Source organism: Anomaloglossus baeobatrachus, chromosome 1, assembly GCF_048569485.1.
Source record: "Anomaloglossus baeobatrachus isolate aAnoBae1 chromosome 1, aAnoBae1.hap1, whole genome shotgun sequence".
NCBI classification, from domain to species: Eukaryota; Metazoa; Chordata; class Amphibia; order Anura; family Aromobatidae; genus Anomaloglossus; species Anomaloglossus baeobatrachus.
This window is the reverse complement of record NC_134353.1, coordinates 819,868,305-819,888,723: the sequence shown is the minus strand read 5'-3', so window position 1 is coordinate 819,888,723 and position 20,419 is coordinate 819,868,305. Positions and strand designations below refer to the sequence as shown.

Here is a 20,419-nt window from a genome sequence, read left to right as displayed (position 1 = left end):
ACAGAAAAGGAACAGAAATAAGTTTTTGCAATTTACTGTAGCTGGAAAAGAAAGTAGTTGGTTGGTATTTTGTCTTTCAGAGACCTGTGGCTTCAGGAGGCATGTTTGTCACAGATACAGTGCCTACAAGTAGTATTCAACCCCCTGCAGATTTAGCAGGTTTACACATTCGGAATTAACTTGGCATTGTGACATTTGGACTGTAGATCAGCCTGGAAGTGTGAAATGCACTGCAGCAAAAAAGAATGTTATTTCTTTTTTTATTTTTTTTTTTTTAAATTGTGAAAAGTTTATTCAGAGGGTCATTTATTCTTCAACCCCTCAAACCACCAGAATTCTGTTTGGTTCCCCTAAAGTATTAAGAAGTATTTCAGGCACAAAGAACAATGAGCTTCACATGTTTGTATTAATTATCTCTTTTTCCAGCCTTTTCTGACTAATTAAGACCCTCCCCAAACTTGTGAACAGCACTCATACTTGGTCAACATGGGAAAGACAAAGGAGCATTCCAAGGCCATCAGAGACAAGATCATGGATTGTCACAAGGCTGGCAAGGGGTACAAAACCCTTTCCAAGGAGTTGGGCCTACCTGTCTCCACTGTTGGGAGCATCATCCGGAAGTGGAAGGCTTATGGAACTACTGTTAGCCTTCCACGGCCTGCATTTGAAAGTTTCCACCCGTGCCGAGGCCAGGCTTGTCTGAAGAGTCAAGGCTAACCCAAGGACAACAAGGAAGGAGCTCCGGGAAGATCTCATGGCAGTGGGGACATTGGTTTCAGTCAATACCATAAGTAACGTACTCCACCGCAATGGTCTCCGTTCCAGACGAGCCCGTAAGGTACCTTTACTTTCAAAGCGTCATGTCAAGGCTCGTCTACAGTTTGCTCATGATCACTTGGAGGACTCTGAGACAGACTGGTTCAAGGTTCTCTGGTCTGATGAGACCAAGATCGAGATCTTTGGTGCAAACCACACACGTGACGTTTGGAGACTGGATGGCACTGCATACGACCCCAAGAATACCATCCCTACAGTCAAGCATGGTGGTGGCAGCATCATGCTGTGGGGCTGTTTCTCAGCCAAGGGGCCTGGCCATCTGGTCCGCATCCATGGGAAGATGGATAGCACGGCCTACCTGGAGATTTTGGCCAAGAACCTCCGCTCCTCCATCAAGGATCTTAAGATGGGTCGTCATTTCATCTTCCAACAAGACAATGACCCAAAGCACACAGCCAAGAAAACCAAGGCCTGGTTCAAGAGGGAAAAAATCAAGGTGTTGCAGTGGCCTAGTCAGTCTCCTGACCTTAACCCAATTGAAAACTTGTGGAAGGAGCTCAAGATTAAAGTCCACATGAGACACCCAAAGAACCTAGATAACTTGGAGAAGATCTGCATGGAGGAGTGGGCCAAGATAACTCCAGAGACCTGTACCGGCCTGATCAGGTCTTATAAAAGACGATTATTAGCTGCAATTGCAAACAAGGGTTATTCCACAAAATATTAAACCTAGGGGTTGAATAATAATTGACCCACACTTTTATGTTGAAAATTTATTAAAATTTAACTGAGCAACATAACTTGTTGGTTTGTAAGATTTATGCATCTGTTAATAAATCCTGCTCTTGTTTGAAGTTTGCAGGCTCTAACTTATTTGCATCTTATCAAACCTGCTAAATCTGCAGGGGGTTGAATACTACTTGTAGGCACTGTACATAGGGTGAAATCTTTCTAAATTTTAGAAAGTGTATAATTCTAATGAAATATACAGTGCCTTACTAAAGTATTCACCCCGTTGGCATTTTTCGTGTGTTACTACCTCACAACTTGGTGGTTTACTGTTGTTCACTACTGTAACTCTCTATTAGTTGGTCTCCCCCTAAGTAGACTTTCTCCTCTACAGTCCATCCTTAATGCAGCAGCCAGGGTCACCTACCTGGCTAACAGTTACTCGGATGCTTCTGCTCTGTGCCAGTCATTTACTGGCTGCCCAGATATCACAGGATCCACTTCAAATTGCTTGATCTCACCCACAAAGTTCTCCACAGTGCAGCACCCCCTACATCTCCACCCTCGTCTCTGTCTATCACCCTACCCATACACTACGCTCTGCAAACGACTTTCGACTAACATCCACACTAATCCGCACCTGGATCCAAGACTTGTCCCGCTGAGCCACTATGGAATGCTCTATCCCAAAAAACTAGGACGAATCACACTTTACTCAGCTTCAGACACTCCCTAAAAACACATCTTTTTAGGGTGGCCTATCACACTCCCTAATCGAATTCAATTCACATAGTCCCTCCACAACTTCTCAGAACATAACTCCCCGTCAAACCCAAAAGCATCTCAAAGTTCTGGCTGACTGCAGGCTTTAACTATCCCCCATTTCTTTGAGATGCTTGGATTGTCATTGTTGATAAGCACTTGTACAGTCATATGAAAAAGTTTGGGCCCTATTAATGTTAACCTTTTTTCTTTATAACAATTTGGGTTTTTGCAACAGCTATTTCCGTTTCATATATCTAATAACTGATGGACTGAGTAATATTTCTGGATTGAAATGAGGTTTATTGTACTAACAGAAAATGTGCAATCCGCATTTAAACAAAATTTGACCGGGGCAAAAGTATGGGCACCTCAACATAAAAGTGACATTAATATTTTGTAGATCCTCCTTTTGCAAAAATCACAGCCTCTAGTCACTTCCTGTAGCTTTTAATGAGTTCCTAGATCCTGGATGAAGGTATATTTGACCATTCCTGTTTACAAAACAATTCCAGTTCAGTTAAGTTTGATGGTCGCCGAGCATGGACAGCACGCTTCAAATCATTCCACAGATTTTCAATGATATTAAGGTCTGGGGACTGGGATGGCCATTCCAGAACATTGTAATTGTTCCTCTGCATGAATGCCTGAGTAGATTTGGAGCGGTGTTTTGGATCATTGTCTTGCTGAAATGTCCATCCCCTGCGTAACGTCAACTTTGTCACTGATTCTTGCACATTATTGTCAAGAATCTGCTGATATTGAGTTGAATCCATGCGACCCTCAACTTTAACAAGATTCCCGATTCCGGCATTGGCCACACAGCCCCAAAGCATGATGGAACCTCCACCAAATTTTACTGTGGATAGCAAGTGCTTTTCTTGGAATGCCGTGTTTTTTTGCCACCATGCATAACACCTTTTTGTATGACCAAACAACTCAATCTTTGTTTCATTATTCCACAGGACCTTCTTCCAAAATGTAACTGGCTTGTCCAAATGTGCTTTTGCATACCTCAGGCGACTCTGTTTGTGGTGTGCTTGCAGAAACGGCTTCTTTCGCATCACTCTCCCATACAGCTTCTCCTTGTACAATGTGCGCTGTATTGTTGACCGATGCACATTGACACCATCTGCAGCAAGATGATGCTGCAGGTCTTTGGAGGTGGTCTGTGTATTGTCCTTGACTGTTCTCACCATTCTTCTTCTCTGCCTTTCTGATATTTTTCTTGGCCTGCCACTTCTGGGCTTAACAAGAACTGTACCTGTGTTCTTCCATTTCCTTACTATGTTCCTCACAGTGGAAACTGACAGTTTAAATCTCTGAGACAACTTTTTGTATCCTTCCCCTGAACAACTATGTTTAATAATCTTTGTTTTCAGATCATTTGAGAGTTGTTTTGAGGAGCCCATGATGCCACTCTTCATAGGAGATTCAAATAGGAGAACAACTTGCAAGTGGCCACCTTAAATACCTTTTCTCATGATTGGATACACCTGCCTATGAAGTTCAAAGCTCAATATGGTTACAAAACCAATTTAGAGCTTTCGTAAGTCAGTAAAGAGTAGTTAGGAGTGTTCAAATCAAGAAATTGATAAGGGTGCCCATACTTTTGCACTGGTCAAACGTTGTTTAAATGCGGATTGCACATTTTCTGTTAGTACAATAAACCTCATTTCAATCCAGAAATATTACTGAGTCTATCAGTTATTAGATATATGAAACGGAAATAGCTGTTGCAAAAACCCAAATTGTTATAAAGAAAAAAGGTTAACATTAATAGGGGTGCCCAAACTTTTTCATATGACTGTACCTTGTCCCCCCACCTCATTGTAGATTGTAAGCTCTCATGACCAGGGTTGTGTTTTTTTGCTCTAATTATTGTACTGTATTTTCTATAACTGTTACTTGTTTGTATATGAACCCCCTGAATTGTAAGGCGCTGCGGAATATGTTGGCGCTATAGAACTAAAGATTTATTACTATTATTATTATTATCATCATCATTTTTTTGAGGGTTTGCATAAGCTCATGTAAAGAAAATGTGTACAACTGTGATCATTTGGTTTGGGTTTTCATTTTATTGTGCAGCAAAGAACATATAGTACAAAAGAAATAAGAACTTCACTGTGCATAACTGTTCACTGCCCTACAGTCAGCTCTTGTAGAGCCTTTATTTGCAGCAATTAGTTGTAATTTACTTTGGATAAGTCTATGAGCTTTCCAGATCTTGTCACTTGTATTTTTGCCCTTTCCTCAAGGCAAAAGTGCTCCAGCTCCTTCAAGTTAGATGGTTTCCTCTGGTGAACAGCAATCTTCAAATCTGACCACAGATTTTCAATTGGATTAAAGTCTGGGCTTTAACTAGGCCACTTCAATACATTTACACGTTTCCCTTTAAACCACTGGCGTGTTGCTTTAGCAGTAGCTTTGGGTCATTGTCTTGTTGAAAGGTGAACCTCTGTCTCAGTCTCAGGTGACTAACAGCTGAAAACAGCTTTTATACAAGAATATCCCTATGTTTCGCACTATCCATCAACCTTCATCTAGGACCATTTTCCCTGTCCCTGCTGCAGAAAAACATCCCTATAGTATAATGCTGACACCACCATGTTTCACTGTGAGGATGATGTTCTTGGGGTGATGAGCTGTGTTGGTCTGGTGCCAGACATAGCGTTTACCTTGGTGGCCAAAGTGTTCAGTTTTGCTCTCCTCTAACCACAGCACCTTTCTACATACATTTGAGGAGTCTCCCACGTGTCTCTTGGCTAACTCAAAACAAGACTTCTAGTTTTTGGCTGTAAATTTAAGTCTTTTTTTCTGGCATCTCTTCCATAAAGGCCAGCTCTATGGGGTGTACGGGTTTTTGTGGACGAATGGACAGATATTTCAATCTCTGCTTGGGAACACTACAGCTCCTTCATGGTTACCTTTGACCTCTGTGCTGCCTCTCTGATTAATGCCCTCCTTGCCCAGATTGAGAGCTTTGGTGGGTGGCCCTCTCTTTGCAGGTTTGTTATAGTACCATGTTCTTTCCCTTTGATGATAATGGATTGATGGTGCTTCAGGGGATCATCAGAAATTGGGCTATTTTTTAGAACCCAACCCTGACTTTGTCTCTAATTTGTTTGGAAATCTCCTTGGTCTTTATGATGTTGTTTGGTTAGTGGTGCATCCTGCTTAATGGTGTTGTAGCCTCTGTGGCCTTTCAGAAAAGGTGTGTATATACTAACAGACCCGTGGACACTAAAAGGCACTTTACACACTGCGATATCGCTATCGATATCGCTAGCGAGCGTACCCGCCCCCGTTGGTTGTGCGTCATGGGCAAATCGCTGCCCGTGGCGCACAACATCGCTAACACCCATCACACATACTTACCTGCCTAGCGACATCGCTGTTGCCGGCAAACCGCCTCCTTTCTAAGGGGGAGGTTCGTTCGGCGTCACAGTGACGTCACTAAGCGGCCGCCCAATAGAAGCGGAGGGGCGGAGATGAGCGGGATGAACTTCCCGCCCACCTCCTTCCTTCCTCATTGCGGGCGGCCGCAGGTACGAGGTTGTTCCTCTTTCCTGCGGTGTCACACGTAGCGATGTGTGCTGCCGCAGGAACGACGAACAACCTGCGGCATGAACAACCAACGATATTATGAAAATGGACGACGTGAAAACGATCAACGATTTTTGACACTTTTGCGACCGGTGATCGTCGCTCCTAGGTGTCACTTGAAACGATATCGCAAACGACGGCGGATGTGCGTCACTAACGATGTGACCCCAACGATATACGTTAATCCCCATCACACGTACTTACCTCCCTAACGACGTTGCTGTAGGCGACGAACATCCTCTTCCTGAAGGGGGAGGGACGTTCGGCTTCACAGCGACGTCACACAGCAGCCTCCCAATAGAAGCAGAGGGGCGGAGATGAGCGGGACGTAACATCCTGCCCACCTCCTTCCTTCCGCATTGCCAGCGGGACGCAGGTAAGCTGTGTTCGTCGTTCCCGGGGTGTCACACGTAGCGATATGTGCTGCCTCGGGAACGATGAACAACCGGCGCACAGAAGGAGGAAAGACATTATGAAAATGAATGACGTGTCAACGAGCAATGATAAGGTGAGTATTTTTGCTCGTTAACAGTCGTTCGGAGTTGTCACACGTTACGACATCTCTAACAATGCCGGACGTGCGTCACAATTTCCGTGACCGCGCCAACATATCGTTAGATATATCTTAGCATGTGACGGGGCCTTAAGCATGTGTCTTATGAAGGTAATTGTTTGCACCAGAAATTTTTAGGCGCTTTATAGTAAAAGGGGTGAATACATATGCACATGGCAATTTTTATTTAGTTTATTCCATAAATTTAATTTTTGCCTTTTTGGATTAGTCGTGTCTCTTCACCCGAACTCAACAGTCTCATAGTGATATACGGAGCTGTCAAGTTCAGGACAAGAGTTCCAAGGCCAACCCATGCATCGTGGTCCGCGTCACAGATGCGTGAATCCAGCCTAATGCAGATTTGCATTACAAACTATACACCCTCATGTCTTCTACAGTGTCTAAAGTACGGCAGTACTTATACAAATTTTGTAGCTCAGCAAACAAGTTGCCCAGGTTAAACAGAGTAATATCTGCTATAATAAGACTATTGGTAGAGTGATTTTTACCATCCCATTTGTTTTCAATAGAAATTACAATTTTTCAAATTATAGATTTGCTAGTAGAGTAGTAATACATTGGGGGACCAGGGACCTTATCAATTGAGATTGCATATACTTAATATTGGTCAATAGATCCAGTGGTTTAACTACTACTCGGAGATCACAACTAGTGATGGGCGGACCAGAACTGTAAAAGTCCAAATCTGCACGGTCTAAAAAGTGTCCGGGTGCCGGTCCCAGGCCCAGAGTTGTCAGTGAACTCTGGCTCATGATCTGGGTCCGGCAACTCAGGAAACAAAAATAAAATTAAGAAGCAGTAAAAATAAGGCAAGCATGCTATACTTACTCAGTCTCCGGGGCGACTGTATCTGCTTCTAGGCCACTTATTATCCTTCCGGGGCCTCTTATTAGCCTCATACATATTCACAGCTTTCCCCCTCACTGGCAGTCCTGGCATCTATAATTTGTTGCAGTCAGACACACCCCCAACCTGTGTGACCGTGTCTGACTACTACCAATCACAAACCCTGTCCAGTGCACCAATTTTGCACCTCCTGGCAGAAGATCGCAATGAAACAGCTTCAAAACTGTGTTTTTTGCATGTTTGGGCCAAAGGATGCAAATTTGATTACGTTTTTACACCATATTCATGCACCTAGTCTACACCTACAAGCAAAAAAATGCATCAAAACCGTGTGCAGTATGATGTAGTAGTGATGCGATTTTCTTTTGCCAGGTGGTGTAGAATGGGTGCAGAAATATGATGTAAAAATTTCAGCACCAAATCTGCATCTCTTAGCAAAAAACAGCGGTTCTCTGCCAGGAGATGCAGGTGAGGACAGTCAGTTTAATTAGATCACCTGAGTCAGGTTACTTGCGATCACAAGTGAAGGACCTTGATAGTCTCCAGATGTAACCGCAAATAAGCTGAGTGACATTCCCTCATCGCTATGGCTCAGTCTCTGCCTGAAGTTCCTAGCGGGCGGTTATGTTCCATGGCCGCGCGCTGTGCTTTCAGATGTAGCAAAGCTGGAATCGCCGTGTGACCTTGTGTGGATTATATCAGACCTACAGAGGTGTTTTTGGGGATAATAAATTGGTGAAAGAGGATGTGTGTTTTTGTATTTTATTTCAAATGGAGGATTTTTTTGGCGTTTGTGTTTTATTTCTTTTAACTTACAGATTAGTAATGGGGGTCTCATAGATGCCTCTCATTACTAATCTAGGGCTTAGTGGCAGCTGTGAGCTGCCATTAACCCCTTATTACCCCGATTGCCACTGCACCAGGACAATCGAAAAGAGCTGGGTAAAGTGCCAGGATTGTCACATCTAATAGATGGTTCAATAAGGATGGGTCTCCCCAGCCTGAGAATAATAGCCCCCAGCTGTTGGGCTTTATCAAAGCTGGGTATCAAAATGGGAGGGGACCACATGCTGTTTTTAAATAAATAATTTATTTATTTTATTAAAAAGCCGCATGCGGGTCCTCTTATTTTGATACACAGCCAAGATACGCGCACGGCTGGGGGCTGCATCCTGTAGCCATATGCTATATCTGTGCTGGCTATCATAATATGGGGGAACCCATAAGGAGAAGAAGAGTCACACATAATAGAAGCGCACAACCAATGAGAAAAAAATGAAAAATATTTATTGAATCCATAGAAACACACACAATATAAAATCAATTAAAACCATACATGAACCATGATCATGACCTCCACAGTTGAAAATATGCACATAAGGACAAATGAAAAAATACCCTGGAGACAGGGGAAGATAGAAAGAGACAAACGTGGTGCCAATCTGAGTGTAGTGAGTTTTTTATATATAAAAGGTGTTGAAATAGTGGAACTCTCTTCTTCAGGTATAATTGTGAGAAAAAAGATGTATACATCTTTTTTCTCACAATTATACCTGAAGGCAGCTGAAGGATAAAACATCCGAGCCGAAACGTGTTGTATAATTAACCATATTTTAATGTACAAATAAAATATCTCTTTACTTATTTGTATATTGGTCCAGTCATATGACCAAAAATCATCCAATATGTTCCACCATTGGTAGCAGGAGCGCTGCAAGACTGGTAATTGTCTTTGGAGCATAGGGACAAATATAAGACCAATAATGATATATTTCAAGAAGGTGAGTGTGCAAAATTGTTGAGGATAATTGATTGTGTTCCCACAGCCAAAAAATGGTTAATAGGGGTAATATACAGTATGTCTATAGGCAAGGCAATGGTTTAATACCAATGTAAGTATGCTAGATGTAAAATAGCAGAGACAATAGATCAATCCCACAGTCAAGGAATTAAATATAATATATATCTATAAGTCAAGGACCTATACCAACATATATATATACAGTACATATACGCATAATTATATGCACACATATATGTGGCGCCCTGGACAAGCCAGGGGCCACAGTTAACAACACACACACACCCCCACCCTCAGCAGTTCACAGCAGTCATCCCCAGTGAGACCTGATTTCTTCCTCGGGTTCAGACAGACACACCAGGTGGGCGGAGGCAGGCAGATGGGCACGCCCACCGAGGAGTTTAGCTGGCCTGAGGCAGGAAACAAGCCCAGACAAGTCCAGGCAGAGGAAGAGAGAGGAGGTCTGCAGAGAGGCAGACGCAGACTGGGGCCTAGGTTGGAGCCTAGGGCCCTCGTGTAGCAGTCAGGCAGACGGTAGTGGCCGTCTGCGAGAGCCGGGAAGACAGTCTGGTGGAACCGTAGGTAGCCGGGGCTGGGCGGTGGCCCACCGGTACTGAACCGGGGAGCCAGCTGCAAACCGGAGCGCAGGAGGAGCGTACGGAAGGTGCAGGAAAGGACTTACATTACCAACCTGAGGTCAGGGGAAAAACACCGCAGCCGTCTGTGGGACACGTCCATCCAGCCGTTTGTTTCATCAGAGACTCTGTGTGTGTTACTGGCTGAGTGAGTACCACCGTGCCGTGCGGCACAGCGCTGCCCCCGCGACCCTGCACCTCACCAGGCCCCGTAACCCGCCTGCCATCCATCCCTACCCCATCACCGGGCCCCGGGACAACCAACCCCTTACCCACGGAGGGGAGAATTAACATCCAGGCTGCTCCCGGTCATCGCTCCCGGGATCCCCGTCCAGAGCAGCGGTGGTGTCACCAATCTCACCACAACCGTGGGTGGCGTCACGGACAATATCAAATCCCCACAATCAATCCCCCTCTTTTCACTCACAGGCGAGGAACGCCGCTCGAGTCCCCGGGATCCGGCCCACCGCTCGAGCCACCGCCGAGCAGCAGCAGCAGCCGGACCCGAGCAGTGGGAGAGCGCAGCGTCCCCTCCTCCGCCCGCGACATATACACACATGTGATCTTGCATAACAAGGAATTGTATGATAAAGATATTCATAATAAATAATCAAGATTATTCCCAGGATTTAATTAGCAAGTATACAGTAGATATAAATAATCCTCACCAATTTTGCACACTCACCTTCTTGAAATATATCATTATTGGTCTTATTATTGTCCTTATGTGCATATTTTCAACTGTGGAGGTCATGGTCATGGTTCATGTATGGTTTTAATTGAGTTTATATTGTGTGTGTTTCTATGGATTCAATAAATATTTTTCATTTTTTTCTCATTGGATGTGCGCTTCTTATTGATTCTGCTTTTTCACACATTAAGCAGCACTCATTGTTGGTTATATGAGGCTGTGTACCCCTCCTCCCTTTATGCATCAATATGGGGGAACCCTACGCCTATTTATTTTTATACCACAATAGTGACCCGCAGACAGGGTAAGTGATTGCAAGCAGTCAGACGTTGTCACACAGGCTGAGGGAGCATCTGACTGCAACCAATTACAGATGCCAGGAGTATCAGTGGGCAGGGGAAGCAGTGAATATGCATAAAGGTAAATGAGCGGCCTCAGAAGAAGAGTGAGCGGCCTGGAGCAGTTACAGCTCCGCCGGAGACTCTGTATGTATAGCGTACGTGCTCTAATCCCCATATCCCTTCTACTACCATTTTTAAGTGCCAGATTCTGGTCCCATAGACTTATGTGGGGAACGGCACCTGGCCAGTTATCCGGGATGAATTCCGGGCCGGAGCCAATTTTTTTTTTTAAATCTGGTTAGTCCCGCCGATCTCTGATATCTGCGAGTTCGCCCATCACTACTCACAACTATTCATTACAGATCTATTCATCATCCCATTGTACAGTGGTGTCAGTGTATAATACCAGTTCTCTCTACTTTCAGTAATCGTGTGGAAGCCTGGACCAGAGATGTGCCGTTTCTTCTTAGACAAGAAGGTAGACCAGTGACTTCTCTTATTACCAACAAGACTAAAATTCGCATCATGGAAGAGGACTGGAGAAACACAGATCTGGCCACCAGCTGGTTAAAAAAACAAGCAGCAAACTCGTCACAACCATTCTTTCTATACTTGGGTTTAAACTTGCCGCATCCATATCCTTCAGTAAACATGGGAGAGAATTTTGGCTCATCAACTTTTTTAACTTCTCCTTACTGGCTTCAGAAAGTACGTAATTTCATCATTCAGTGGATACGTATATACATATGGTATATACAGTGTGTCCACCCATATCCTGTTATCCTGTCCACCGCCATTAACTTGAGAATGGCGGCAGCTATAGGAATAGAAGTGGTGTTTAGGTATAGTAAAGTAGCCTCGCACTATGCAATGAAACCACCTATAGCGCCACCTGGTGGAAAACAACGGAGTTAGCATTTTTATCTTTAAAACGGAACGAGATAGAGGAAAAAAAGTGAATTAAAAAATTGTAGAGCATAATCAATTCAATACGAATCGACATCTTGCATACAGAAATGCTATGATATGAAACCCATGACCCCCCCCAAATCATTGAATGCTGGTCATGCATATGGTGCTTATTAAACTTTGATGCTCAAAGTGGCCACCGCCAGCTGCAATGCACATCTGGACTCTGGACTGCATACCGTATCTTGCTGCACGTTGTGCAATATAGTAGGTGACACGTTTGCACAAGCATCTGTAATATGTCGTTGTAGATCCTGCAATGTTGGTGGAGGGGTCGCATACACCTGCTGTTTGATGTGACCTCACAGAAAGAAGTCCAATGGGGTCAGGTCAGGTGAGCGTGGAGGCCACTTCACGCAGCCACCATACCCAATGACTTGTAGGAAGGTCTCCATGAGTTATCGCTACACGTTCGCAGGTTTGTGAGTTTTACACGTTCTAATCATAGCATTTCTGTAGGCAAGGTGTCGATTCGTCTTGAATTGATGATGCCCTACAACTTTGCAATTCACTTTTCTTTTCTATCTTGTTTCCATTTTCAAGATAAAAAGGCTAACTCTGTTGTTTTCCACCAGGTGGCGCTATAGGTGGCTTCATTGCGTAGCGCATGGATGCTTTACTATACCTAGACACCACTTCTATGCCTATAGCTGCCACTGTTCTCAAGTTAATGGCGGTGGACAGGATATGGGTGGACACACTGTATAAACACATTTCAATAGCAATGTACAAAAAAATATAGTCACCTACATTGGTGCTTTAGAGTCTCCCTTTACGGTTCCCCCTGCTTGACAGTGATCACCTATAAATAGTTAATGTTTACTAACCAACCAGCAAGTGGCTGTAGCACATAGTCACCAGACAAGCCCATAATAGTGCTTAAAGGGGTACTGCCATCTCTAAGATCCTATCCAAATATGTAGTAGGTGTAGTAGTAGTAATAATAATAATATTTGCAGAAACCTCCAATTAGAAATGTAGTATAGTTCTCCTGATATAGCCATGTCTCTTACCTCATGTGCAGGGCATTGCAGCTTAGGTACCCATGGTTACGTCAACACATATAGTGACAGTCAGTCAGTTGCTCGTGATCGTACCCATGGATACCTAAGCAGCAATGCCCTGCACATGAGGTAAGAGACATGGCTATATCAGGAGAACTATACTACATTTCTAACTGGAGGTATTTGCAAATATTATTATTATACCTACTACATATTAGGATAGGATCTTAGAGATATGAATACCCCTTTAAGTGTACTTGATCTGACACACAATTAAATAGGATATCTATGACAAATATTGAATATACAGTATATGTATAAATATTCATATATGTGCTGGGAGATAACATAAGATGCAAGATATAGTAACTGCCGTACAGTAATTATCAAATAAAAAATGAACATAGAGGTGAAGGAGCAAAAACATATCAGAATAAATAATACATTGTGACTAAGTAAGTGAAACAGCTTAGCAAGAAAATGTAATGGCTATAAAGAAATAAATGTTACCCAAAACACCCTGCTAGCACAACCCAGGAGGAAAATCCCAATAAACGATGAATCATATAAAGGGGCATGTTGCTGTAACCTACAGTATTTCACAAAGTGAGTACACCCCTCACATGTTTGTAATTATTTTATTATATCATTATATTTACAGGAGCTGCTGATCCTCTTCCATCCTTCATGATAACATCATGGAGCTGGTGGATGTTAGACACCTTGCGCTCCACCACCTTCAGTTTGAGGATGCCCTACTGATGCTCAATAGGGTTTTAAATCTGGAGACATGTTTGGCCTGTCTAGCATCTTTACCCTCAGTTTCTTTAGCAAGACAGTGGTCTTTTGGTGCTGTGCTTGGGGTCGTTATGTTGGAATACTGCCCTGCGTCCCAGTTTCCAAAAGGAGGGGATCATGCTCTGCTTTAGTATGTCACAATACATGTTGGCATTCATGGTTCCCTCAATAAACTGTACCTTCCTACAGCCAGCAGCACTCATTCAGCTCAAAACCATGACACTCCCACCACCATGATTGACTTTAGGCAAGACACTTGTCTTTATACTCTTTTTCTGGTTGCTGCCACACACACTTGACACCATCTGAACCAAATAAGTTCATATTGGTCTCATCAGACCTAAGGACATGGTTCTAGTAATCCATGTCCTTAGTCTGCTTGTCTTCAGCAAATTAATCATGTTTAGAAGAGGCTTCCTTCTGGGATGACAGCCATGGAGACCAATTAGATGCAGTGTGCGACATATGTTCTGAGCACTGACAAACTGGCCCCCAACTCCTTTCACCTCTGCAGCAATGCTGGCAGCACTCATATGTCTATTCTGAAAAGACAACCTATGGATTTAGCACGGAGCACGTACACTAAACCTCTTTGGTTGATCATGGAGAGGCCTGTTCTGAGTGGAACTTTTCTTGTTAAACCGCTCTATGGTCTTGGCCACCGTGCTGCAGCTCAATTTCAAGGTGTTGGCAATCTGCTTATAGCCTAGCCCAGCTTTATGTAAAGCAACAATTCTTTTTTTAGATGCTCAGAGAATTATTTGCCACGAGGACCCATGTTGAATTTCCAGTGACTAGTATGAGAGAATGTGTGAGCGATAACTGGGGAGGTAAAATGGCTAATTGTGCCCAATTTGGCCATTTTCACTTAGGGGTATACTCACTTTTGTTGCCTGTGGCTTAGATATTAATGGCTGTATGTTGAATTATTTAGAAGGCACCAAATTTACACTGTTATGTGTGGCGCCCTGGACTAGCCAGGTCGTCACAGATAACACACAAACACCCCACCCCCATTAGACAGGGACACCAGCCAAACACAAAACCCTTGTTGCCTCCCTCCAGTGTCTGATGTCCACACCAGGTGGGGCGGAGCCAAGCAGTTGGCCCCACCCGCCGAGGAGTTCACAGGCCTGGAGGCAGGAAAAGTGACAGATAGAGTTTGGAGTTTGAAGTGAGAGGACTGAGCACTTGGGTGTCTGGGTTTGTGGCCCAGACACTGACAGCAAGGTTGGCCATCTACAGGAGTGGTGAAGCAACGCGGAACCGTAGGACCGGGGTCGGGCGTTGGCTCGCCGGTACCGACCGGGGAGCGAAGTGAAGCCAGCACACACAGGAAGGGCCATCGGACCCCGACCAGACTTGGAGCGGCCGACAATAGTCAAATCCGAATGTGACCGGAACCCCAGGGGTTTCCTAACAGCAAAAGTCCCGATTGAAGGCAACCGCCCACACCGTGAGGGTATACAGCTACCGCCTAAGGCTAGAGACCCAAGGGCCAGCGCCTGCGGGCAAACGGGCTCCTCCGGTACCCATACACCGGGGAGCGGACTACCGTTGGGGATCCATAGTAGTCAAGCAAGAACATCAAGGTGCAGGGAAAGACAGCCGCCATCCCCTGTCCAGGGAGAGACACAGCAGCCGGCTGAGGGACCCGTCCATCCAGCCGTTTGGTTTACCGAGGACTTTGTGCATCTCTAAGGCTATGTGCGCACGTTGCGTACAGTCACTGCAGAAATTTCTGAAGCGATCTGAAGAGCACATGTGCGCTTTAAATCGCTGCAGAAAAGTCCGTAGTGAAAAAAAAAAAAAGCCGATTCCATGCGCTCTGCCTTCAGCTCCTGCCATAGACAGAGCAGGGGCTGCCGGCAAAGCGCACGGAAGAAGTGACATGTCACTTCTTTGAACGCAGCGCTTCGGCAGCAGCCGAAGCGCTGCGCTCTAAAACGCCATGTGCGCACGGCCCCTACACAATCTCCATAGACTGTGCAGGGGACGCAGGATGCATGCAGTTACGCTGCGCTACAAAGCGCAGTGTAACTGCATGAATTACGCACACGTGCGCACATAGCCTTACTGAGTGAGTACACCCGTGCCATCCGGCACCGCGCCGCGCTGTCCCTGCAACCCTTCACCTCACCAACCCTGCCTCCTCGTCTCACCACCGGGCCCCGGGACCACCAACCCCTACCCATGGAGGGGGAAAACAACATCCCAGCTGCTCCCTGCCATCGCTCCCGGGATCCCCGTCACCAGCAGCGGTGGTGCCCATCTTCACCACAACCCGTGGGTGGCGTCACAGACTAAATCCCCCAAACCAACCACCCCTTTCACTCACGGGCGAGGAGCGCCGCTCGAGTCCCCGGATCCGGCCCACCGTTCGAGCCACCGAGCAGCCGCAGCAGCGCCGGACCCGAGCGTTAGTGAGCGACCAGCAGCGGCGGCGTCCTCCCCGCCCGCGACATTATGCAAGCTGTACGCTGACTAATATACAGTGTCATGTATCGTCAGTGTTGTCCCATGAAAAGGTATAATGAAATATTTACAAAAATGTGAGGGGTGTTATCCCTTTTGTGATATACTGTATTAATTTTAGTATGTTATGTGATGTGACATAAAATAAAATGCAAGGCACTGCTGTAAAGTAAATATTATTAGCGCCATTTATTCCATGGCGCTTTACATGTGAAAAGGGGTATACATAACAAAAACAAGTACAATAATCATTACAATACAAGGCTCAGACAGGGGCAGGAGGAGAAGACCCTGCCCGCAAGGGCTCACAGTCTACAGGAGATGAGTGAGGATAGATTAGGTGAGGGTAAAGTTGGTCGTGCACCAGTATAGTGGACTAAGGGGTACTTTGCACGCAGCGACATCGCTAGCCGATGATAGCGATGCCGAGCGCGATAGTACCTGCCCCCGTCGCACATGCGATATCTTGTGATAGCTGCCGTTGCGAACATTATCGCTTCACACGCACTTACCTGCCCTGCGACGTCGCTGTGACTGCCGAAGAATCCCTCCTTCAAGGAGGCGGTGCGTTTGGCGTCACAGCGACGTCACCACGACGTCACTAATTGGCCGGCCAATAGAAGCGGAGGGGCGGAGATGAGCGGGATGTAAACATCCCGCCCACCTTCTCCCTTCCACATTGCCGGTGGACGGCGGGCGCAGGTAAGGAGATGTTTGTCGCTCCTGTGGCTTTACACACAGCAATGTGTGGAGCTGCAGGAACGACAAACAACATCGTACCTGCGGACGCACCGACATTATGAAAATGAACGACGTGACACAGATCACCGATTTTTGACAGTTTCACGCTCGTTCATCTTCTCTCCTAGGATTTACACGTTACGACATCGTTACCAGCGCTGGATGTACATCACTTTCGATTTAACCCCGACGATATCGCAGTAGCGATGTCGCAACGTGCAAAGTACCCCTAAGGGTTACTGCAGGTTGTTGGCTTGTTGAAAGAGGTGGGTCTTCAGGTTCCTTTTCAAGGTTTCCACGGTAGGTGAGAGTCTGATATGTTGGGCTAGAGAGTTCCAGAGTATGGGGGATGCATGAGAGAAATCTTGTATGTGATTGCGGGATGAGGAGATAAGAGGGGAATAGAGAAGGAGATCTTGTGAAAATCGGAGGTTGCGTGCAGGTACCAGGAGACTACGTCACAGCTGTATGGAGTAGACCGGTTATGGATGACTTTGTATAACATTAGGGTTTTGAACTGAAGTCTTTGGTCAATGAAAGGCCAGTGAAGGTATTGGCAGAGAAGAGAGGCTGTGGAATAGTGGAGGGAGAATTGGACTAGTCTTGCAGCATAGTTTAGAATAGATTGTAGGATGTGAAAGAGTGTCAGGGGTACTTTGCGCACTGCGACATCGCTAGCCGATGCTAGCGATGCCGAGCGCGATAGTCCCCGCTCCCGTCGTACATGCGATATCTTGTGATAGCTGCCGTAGCGAACATTATCGCTACGGCAGCTTCACACGCATTTACCTGCCCTGCGACGTCGCTCTGGCCGGCGTTTCGCCTCCTTCCTAAGGGGGCGTGTCGTGCGGCATCACAGCGACGTCACACGGCAGCCGTCCAATAGAAGCGGAGGGGCGGAGATGAGCGGGACGTAAATATCCCGCCCACCTCCTTCCTTCCGCATAGCCGGTGGAGGCAAGTAAGGAGATGTTCCTCGCTCCTGCGGCTTCACACACAGCGATGTGTGCTGCCACAGGAATGAGGAACAACATCGTATCTCTATTGGTGCGACATTATGAAAATGTCCGACACTACACAGATCACTGATTTACGACGCTTTTGTGATTGTTTATCGGCGCATCTAGGCTTTACACGTTGCGACGTCGTTACCAACACCGGATGTGCGTCACTTTCGATTTCACACCGACGATATCGCAGTAGCGATGTCGCAACGTGCAAAGTACCCCTTAGCAGGAAGGCCACAGAGCAAGAGGTTGCAGTAGTCTAGGCAGGAGAAAATGAGGGCATGTACTAGTGTTTTTACAGGATTTTGATTAAGGAACGTACATATATCCGGGAAATTTTTTTGAGTTTGAGTCGGCAGGAGGTGCAAATGGCTTGGATATGTGGCTTGAAGGAGAGAGAAGAGTCAAGAGTTACCCTGAGGCAGCGAGCTTGCTTGACTGGGGAGGCAGCCATTGACTATGATAGGTAGGTCTGTTGGGGGAGGAGAAATTAAGCGAGCTGGGGAAAATATGATGAATTCTGTTTTGTCCACATTAAGTTTTAGAAATCAAGCAGAGAAAAAGGATGAAATAGCAGACAGACATTGTTGGATTCTGGCTAGTATGGAGGTAATATCGGGTCCAGAGATGTAGGTCTGCATATTATCAGCATAGAGTTGATACTGAAAGCAGTAGGACTCTATGAGCTGTCCCAGGCTGAAGGTGTAGATGGAAAAAGGGAGGTTCCCAAGAACAAAACCTTGATGGCATCAACAGATAGGGGGCAAGATGAGGAAATAGTGTGAGAGTGGGAGACACTGAATGTCCAGTAGGTTAGGTATGAAGTGAGCAAAGATGGGGCCAATCTTGTGATGCCAAGTGATGAAAGAATCTGTAGTAGGAGGGAGAGGTAGACTGTGTCGAAGGCAAAGGTCAGGTCCAGGAGAAGGAGGAAAGAGTAATGTCGCTTTCTTTGGTGGTTACTAGGTCATTGGTGACTTTAGTTAGGGCACTTTTAGTTGAATGATGTGGTCAGGAGCCAGATTATAACCGGTCAAAGGAGTAGGAGAAGAAGTGGGAGGACCATTCAAGAATTGCATGCTGTTCCAATAGTTTTGAATATATATGTGAAATATCAAAAGTAAGTGATACAACATAATAAAGAAGAAAACATAATGGCTATCAAGAAATAAATGAAAGAATGAATGGGGCCATGCATCATGAGATTTTGAATGCAAAGGGCATTGCAGATGAAACGTGGCTGGGTCTTTCATCATGATAATGATCCCAAACACACCGCCAGGGCAATGAAGGAGTAGCATCGTAAGAAGCATATAAAGGTCCTGGAGTGGCCTAGCCAGTCTTCAGATCTCAACCTCATAGAAAACCTTTGGAGGGAGTTGAAAGTCCGTATTGCCCAGCGACAGGCCCAAAACATCACTGCACTAGGGGAGAGCTGCATGGAGGGATGAGCCAACAAACCACCAACAGTGTGTGCCAACCTGTGAAGACTTACAGAAAACATTTGACCTCTGTCATTGCCAACAAAGGATATATAACAAAGTAATGAGATGAACTTTTGTTATTGACCAAATACTTATTTTCCACCATAATTTGCAAAACAAATATTGCAAAATAAGAGAAGGTGAATTTCTGGATTTGTTTTATCATTTTGTCTCTCGTAGTTGTGGTCTACCTATGATGTCAATTACAGGCCTCTCTCATATTTTTAAGTGGGAGAACTTGCACAATTGGGGGCTGACTAAATACTTTTTTTTCCCCCACTGTATATGAGGGAGTTGAAAATATTTATCAGAGGTCTGTGTACAAATTCCACAAACCTTCTGAACTTTATATCTGGGAATCCAAAGATATGAATTTTGGGTAGCATATACAAAATTCCTAAGAAATGTAACATAGGGAAGCCAATCATCTCAGGGATGGGAACACCCACTGAAAAAATATCAGGGTGAGTAGGAAATGTCCTTGAACCACTAGTAATGAAAACAGCCAGCTATATACAAGACATCAAGGACCTTTTAAAAAAAAACTATCTACAATAGGTCTTCTACCCAAGACTGCCATATTAGCCACCATGGATATGGAATACCTATATTCTAACATCCCACATAAAGATGGACTAACCACCTGCCAAATGTTTCTTGAAGCTAATGCGATCCCTTCTGAATTTATATTAAGACTCACCAGATTTATCCTCAAGCATAAAACGTTTCTCCTTTAGCAAGAACCTATATCTATAATGCACTGGAACTGCTATAGGCAGCAAACTGGCACCCTAGTATGCCAAACATTTTACAGCTAAACTGAAATGTACTTTTTAGCATCCTGCTCCAAACCCTTGGCCTATTTCTGTTACATTTATTACATCTTAATAATCTGGACTGAACAGTCTGAACATGAACTTATAAAATTCCATGACAGATTCAATAGATTAATCTCACCACAAACTTGACATTGGACCACTCATATACAGAAATCACCTTCTTGATGCCACCATAAAATTGTAAAATGGTTCAATCCAGACATCAGTGTATCGGAAACCAATTGACTTCTGCATACCTCAGAAGGGACAGTTTTCACCTGCCACAAATTAAAAAGTCCACCGTTTACAACTAGGTCCTCAGATATCGCTCATCCAGTTTGCTGTTACTGTCATAAAT

At 45.0% G+C, this 20,419-nt stretch overlaps 1 protein-coding gene across 1 annotated transcript in view; it reads left to right on the top strand.

The window, feature by feature from the left end:
* The window catches only part of ARSK (arylsulfatase family member K), a 284,607-nt gene that overhangs the window by 108,938 nt on the left and 155,250 nt on the right, over positions 1 to 20,419 (top strand). Inside the window, exon 4 of the mRNA XM_075325083.1 lies at positions 11,191 to 11,473. Coding sequence (XP_075181198.1) covers positions 11,191 to 11,473 — 283 coding nt within the window. The remainder of the gene's footprint in view (positions 1 to 11,190; positions 11,474 to 20,419) is intronic.